The sequence below is a fragment of the Trichogramma pretiosum genome, unplaced genomic scaffold (assembly GCF_000599845.2).
Source record: "Trichogramma pretiosum strain Unisexual culture from Peru unplaced genomic scaffold, Tpre_2.0 scaffold75, whole genome shotgun sequence".
NCBI classification, from domain to species: Eukaryota; Metazoa; Arthropoda; class Insecta; order Hymenoptera; family Trichogrammatidae; genus Trichogramma; species Trichogramma pretiosum.
In genome coordinates this window covers 449,859-456,078 of record NW_019641613.1, presented here as the reverse complement: position 1 = coordinate 456,078, position 6,220 = coordinate 449,859, and the positions used below count along the sequence as shown (strand labels likewise).

Here is a 6,220-nt window from a genome sequence, read left to right as displayed (position 1 = left end):
GCGCCTGGCTTTCAGATTGGTTGGAATTTCGCGTCGGTCGTTCATATAATTTTTTTAGTGGGAAAACTTAAATGTTGCGTTTGCTGAAATGTTTATATTTGCAAGTCATTGGTCATTTTAATTACAACGAGATTAGTTGGCGCGCGCGAGCGCGCTTCATATCACTAGTTTTGCAAAAAAAAATATGTAATTTCGAGAAAAAAATCTCGTTTAACTCAAATTTCAACACGGAAAAAAGGTTCGCTCGTGCGTCTCACGCATATAAATTTGGTCAATGGCTTGTATACTTTATTGTAAAATAGTTATAATTACGAAATTCAACATGGCGATCATAAATTTGACTCCCGAAGACCTGTATGTCATAAAATGATTTCGACAATTTTTAACTTGATAACTATCAACTTTACGAGAAAAAGTTGCAGAATAAAAAGTGTTTAAAATCGATCAAAGAGCACATCTGATTTTTTCTGAATTTCAGGAACGATTTTTGGATTTCTGGATAACGCCATTTTTTCAAAAATTCAAAAATCGCTGTCGTAAATCGTGTTGTCATTGCGATAATTAAATTGAAGACGAATAATTTTAAACGCTTAAAAGTCATCATTATACTGAGCTGTTTTGGGTTCTGTCAACTAATACGGCATCAGTAGAGTCTGATCTCTACAATGCGTTTGTATTGACGTGCCTAAAAAATGCCTCTCTAATAATGTGGATGTTAACAGACTCAATAGAGCCCTCAAAAATCCACTGCAGTTATCGGTATCATTTCTTCAACCAGTTGTTACCTATGAACTGATAAAAAGAGGAGCAAGTTCTATAGACTTTGAATTACCGTTTTGTGGTTTTTGTCCAGCAATGCACACCGTAATGAGGAAAGAAGAAATTTAAATGGTATACAAAAATTAAATTTAACTGCTCGCATTGTAGCATCTTATAAAATTTTGTGCGAAGCTTGTATATATGCCGAAGAAAAGTACAAGAAATTTTTTGATTGTTTAAGAACATTTAATTTAGAAAACAGTGATAATTATAATAAGGAAGAGCTTTCAAAACCTCATGTAATAAAAAATAATAATTTGTTGGTCATTAACAAATATTACACTGTTCTAGATATAGTTGATAGTCCAAATCCTGTACAAATATTGCGATTATTAAAATGGAGAGATTATGTGAGAATCAGTAAATTTTCAAGCATAGATCAGGACACCGCAACATATTTGCGGAATCTCATCAGTAAATTCTTTATAGAAAAAAGAGCTCAGCTTTTTCACAATATTATGTGGCCTGATTTATATGACGTACAGGAAATGCTTTTTACGAAGTTCTCAACTACAGTTATAATGAAAATCATAGACGCATACTAGATTGACGCATAAGATTTGAGCTATATAAAGCCTAGGCTTTACAAACTCACTTGCGTGAACCGCACTTTTACTCTTCGCCACCTAGCGGCGACACGGCTCACTACAATACATACAACAACGTATATGGTGCATTATTTCAAAAGCGTGATATGACATGGCTAATTGTTATTGTAGCTATTAGAAAACTTTTAAAAAATGAAAACTAAGACGGTAGAACCTTTTATTTTATTGAATTTTACCTTCCGCAACTATAAAATTTCCATAAATTACGACCACATTGATTTGCCAGCCGGATAAACATACAAAATGTCCCCTCCGTGACCTGTCCTGAACTCAGAATCGATTGTTTTCACTCATTAAACATATTTTTACAAATATCCAGCAATATTGTGATACATGGGCCTTATTCTATACATCCTAAAGAAAGTTTTTTTGCATCACTCGTCACCTTAAATAGTTTCAAAACAATTGTACATAAATAACAAATGTGTCCTTAAATTGTGTGAAATTTTACATCATTACAAATATAGTGCCAGTAAACGTGCTAGATAGTAATTTTGACCTCTCTAACTATACGAGGGTCATCTTTCAGAACTAAGGTACTCGATTTTTACCCGTAGAGTATTCAAATCTTCATTGCAGCTTCGCTATAAAAATAGTTGCACACGAAAATCGTAATTGTAAGATAAAGTGTCCCCTCTGTGATCGACGAGTTTTTGAGCTAGCACTTTTTGTTTTTGACTATGGGGGCATAAAAACGTTCGTTTTTACAAACAATTTTTGTGGGTGATCGGAAAAAAAATTTTCAACTTTGTTATCGTCGTGAAATTTGATAAAAGTGCGATTTGGTCCCTACGTGACAAATTTTCATGTTTGCTATAAGAAAATAATCGCATTAGATGATGGCCGATAAAAAGTAAATATTCCATGAAAAAAACAAAGAATGAAGTGTCAGAAACTACGGGAGTACGGAAAAATTAAACTCGAAATAGAAAAAAGTAAGTTTTTTTGTTTTTCCAATATTGCCCATTTTACCCACTCCAAATATCACACTTTTGAAATAATGCACCATATAGATATAACGCGAGAGCACGAAGCTCATTTTTTCCCAAAGCCATTTATACTTACGATACTACGCGTACTGTCACTGCGCACATAAAAATTGTTCCTCGATATTTATATAATTATATATTCTTCTTCATATTCAATTATCATAATTTACAAGTGTTTTTAATATTTAAATATATATTCTCTATTTTTATGTTAAGCTACCCGAATATTAGTAACCAAATTGTTAGCGAGAAAACATTTTATATTCTAAAAAATACATTCCAATATTTAACAAATGAAGAATTGCTTATGCTACAATCCAAACGTAAATAATTAACGACAAAGTGGGCTAATAAGATTTTCTTGTAAAATATAATCGTAAAATATTCTTGTAAATTTTGTAAAATAATCCGTGCTCGTTTGGTCTCTAACCAATATTATATACATTGTTTATGCGAGTTTTATCAATTTTAACTGTACAAGGTAACCGTCTTGTACAAAAGGTTTCTTAAAAAATTCTAGTCAAGCTAGTATGTAATGCAACATTATTCATTTCAAAGCTTAATTTTTTTAAATTAGTCAATTCAAATAAAAAAAAGCAAATTTTAAAAATTTATATCTCGATTTATTATCAAAAAACTTCTACCCAACAGCCATTCAACAATTACCTAACCAATTGAAATTTTAAAATATTTTTACAAAAATTGTATAGAACTTATAGAAAATACATTTTAAACTCTCTTAAGTAAAAGAAACATTCTCCAGTCACAAATTCATTAACAGTAAAGCTTCATGCTTTATACATGTAAATGCGTCTATTTTACATTGAATTACGTAAGGAATCTCGTAAAAATGTCTCGCGATTAAATCGTATTGTCATTCAGTCTTATAATGAATGCACCCCTTCTATAAATGCCTCTACTGAAGGAATGGGTGTTTCTGGTGTTATTCCATGACCCAAGTTGGCTATGTAACGGTGTTTGCTGAACGTAGCAACCATATCTGCTGCTCTTGTACGAACTTCAGACTGAAATTATATAAAGTATGACGTTATATTTTACATTCTTTTACTTACAATAAAAAAATATGGTGTGAAATGACTACGCACTGGTTCTGCAAATAGGGCCATGGGGTCCATATTTCCTTGTAAAGTAACATTTGGGCCAACCTTTTGTCGTGCTTCTGCTGGGTCAACTGTCCAGTCCAATCCAATTACTTCATAATTTGTTTCTTTGGCAAAGATTTCAAGGCAGTCCATTGTAATTCCTTTTGGAAATGCAATCTGAAAAAACAGTAACAGTTTTAATTATTTGGATTTATTTTATATCAATACTTTGACATTATTATATTTACCATTGGAATATCAAGTTTTAATTGAGTCAGCTTTTCTCTTACACGGTCATTGATTTGTTTTAGATATTTCAAAGAATAGTTTTTGAATAATTCTTGATTTAAAAAGTCTCCATGACTTTCAAATACTTGAAGAAGCTGCAAACATTTTTATGTTTTAGATTCTTTTCAAAAACATGTACAGATATTTATGAAGAATGAAACACTGAAATACCTGAGCTCCAGACTTTGCTTGCATCACAAGGTAATCGACGATAACATCAGTAAGCATCTGTAACAACTTATGAGACTCTTCTGGATACTTATATAGCCATTTCCTAGCTGATACCATAGTAGAACTGCCACCTCCTTGGATCATATATCCCATGAGTGTCCACTACACAGAAATGAAATTTTTACTATTCTGGTATTTAAAACTTCCAAACTAGTAGCAAATTACTTACTGGAGCACCAGTGAAACCGATAAGTGGAACTTTGCCCTCCAAACTGTGCCTAGTGAGCGTAATAGCTTGGCCCACGTATCCCAATTCTTTTTCTACATCGGGCATTCGCAATCTTGACATGTGTGTGGGATCGACCAGTGGTTCAGGTAAGACAGGACCCTGAGAATTAAGTAAAGGTTGCTCTCAATTCATTCTCTGGGAAATGTTACCATAAAAACACAGCGTATACTCACAACGCCAGGCCTCATCTCCACCACGAGACCCATCGCCTGAGGTATGACCAGTATGTCGGAGAAAATAATGCTTGCGTCCAACTTGAACCTCCTGATGGGCTGGAGCGTGACCTCGCAGGCCAGCTCGGGCGTCCTGCAAATGGTGAAGAAGTCGTGCTTCGATCTGCACTCCCTGAACTCCGGCAGGTATCTGCCGGCCTGGCGCATTATCCATACCGGCACTCTGTCGATCTCCTCGCCTCTGGCAGCCCTGAGTATTCGGTCGTTCTTCAACGCCGGGAAGTCATCGGCCAGCGACATACTGCTGCGAATTACGAGCAAAAAAAGTAACGTTCAGAAGTGTCGTACGATTTATCGAGCTCGAGAAGAAAACAAAGTGCAAAGTTATGTGTGCCTACTACAATTGCACGACAATTAGAAGAAGAAGAAGAGGAGGAAGAAATGACATTACGTAATTCTGAGTTCTTTTCCGCACGATATGTTATTGTAAACAAAACGAAAAAATCAGCGATCGACCACTACTATGGGGCACGTACACCACACGACACGATATCTTTTATTAATCAGCGGATCGGTGACATAGGCAATTATGATAATAATGAGATGCCCGAATTTTGATTACACATAAGCTGCTTCTGCTGCCGTTGCTGCTATAGTTGCTACTGCTGCGGCGTGACGGAGGCAATGCACCGCGCAGCGCACGAGGCAGCCGAGCACCGCCGCGGTCTTGGACATCTGACGATGATTTCCGCAAGTGATTCGCTCGCGCCACAAGCCGATAATATCGATTCCTCTTCTTCATTCTTTTCACGAGTTTCTCGCGACCGTCGATATAAACTTACCGGATAATATGGTATATAATCGCCGAGTCGCTACGCAGCGCCGCCGTCACCGCAAAAGTTTACACATAATTTACAATATTTAAGTATCATATACACTCTGCAGTGCGCAGCTCACGATGATGATTCACCGTAATTACTAACTCGTACTGTACTAATTGTTACTTGTTTAAAACGGACAAGTGCGTATATTATGTTATTCAAACGTTGCGCGAAGTTATCTCCGTCATTGTTTTACTATTTTTTCTTTCAACTTTACTTCAGCGACGAAATTTCAGAGCGTCGCTTATCGAGTTTCCGCGGGTAATTTATATATTCGAACTCGGTGCCGATTAAAAATTAGCGAACTCTTTTTCTCAAATGTCAAAATACACACGCAAACACACCAATATGTGACAGTTAGAAAAGAGAAATCGAACGACGGCCGCGTCGTCGATAGATCATTTTCTCGCGTTGACAGATACACACAACTATAATTATAATGAATACGATTGTGAGAGACGCTCGCGCGCGAGATATACATCCGAGTCGAGTGTTTTGACAGGCAGCGGTAGCAGCAGCGAACGCGTGCCATTGAACAATCGTAACTCAAAAATCCTGAACCAATGCAATTGCTATTCGAACCAAAAAAAAGGACAAGAAACTTTGCAAGTACGCGCGAGGTATACACAAACCGTTTCGGAGTAATTCGCACGGCTCATGCTCTCGATACATTACTCACGTTTACGTTACTATATACATTTTGTCGCTGGTCGCCGTTGGGTGTACTGCATACACTACTCGCACACACACACACACACGAACACTTGGTATAACGTTGATACATGTATTGGTGTGTTCAGTGTTTACGAGGCGCTACTCGCGTCAGTCTGTGCGCGTGTGTGTGTGTGTAAGTGTATATGTGGAGCAGCACACCGAACACAAGGCACGCTCACGGCCCG

At 36.6% G+C, this 6,220-nt stretch overlaps 1 protein-coding gene across 3 annotated transcripts; it reads right to left on the bottom strand.

Annotated features, from left to right (window-relative positions):
- Nucleotides 1–3,017: 3,017 nt before the first annotated feature.
- Nucleotides 3,018–5,115, bottom strand: LOC106653617 (uroporphyrinogen decarboxylase). 3 transcript variants are annotated; one of them, XM_014373124.2, is made up of 7 exons: nt 4,839–5,115; nt 4,441–4,744; nt 4,208–4,366; nt 3,979–4,140; nt 3,768–3,902; nt 3,523–3,696; nt 3,018–3,441 (listed from the first exon to the last, which is right to left on the bottom strand). In XM_014373124.2, exons 1-7 carry the CDS (start codon nt 4,886–4,888, stop codon nt 3,301–3,303), a joined length of 1,125 nt encoding a protein of 374 aa, XP_014228610.1. In that variant the 5' UTR covers nt 4,889–5,115; the 3' UTR covers nt 3,018–3,300. The 3 variants fall into 3 exon arrangements, with proteins under 3 accessions (XP_014228610.1, XP_023314460.1, XP_014228611.1); XM_023458692.1 differs by having other exon boundaries at nt 4,892–5,114; XM_014373125.2 differs by having other exon boundaries at nt 4,441–4,741; nt 4,892–5,114.
- Nucleotides 5,116–6,220: the final 1,105 nt, after the last annotated feature.

What these genes read in the sequence shown, in the direction of transcription:
- LOC106653617 (XM_014373124.2), bottom strand. Translation starts at nt 4,888, where the DNA reads ATGTCATTTCTTCCTCCTCTTCTTCTTCTTCTAATTGTCGTGCAATTG. An exon ending in TAAAACTTGATATTCCAATG is followed by an intron (nt 3,697 to 3,767) that starts GTAAATATAATA and finishes CTGTTTTTTCAG; the next exon opens with ATTGCATTTCCAAAAGGAAT. An exon ending in TGGCCCTATTTGCAGAACCA is followed by an intron (nt 3,442 to 3,522) that starts GTGCGTAGTCAT and finishes ATATAATTTCAG; the next exon opens with TCTGAAGTTCGTACAAGAGC.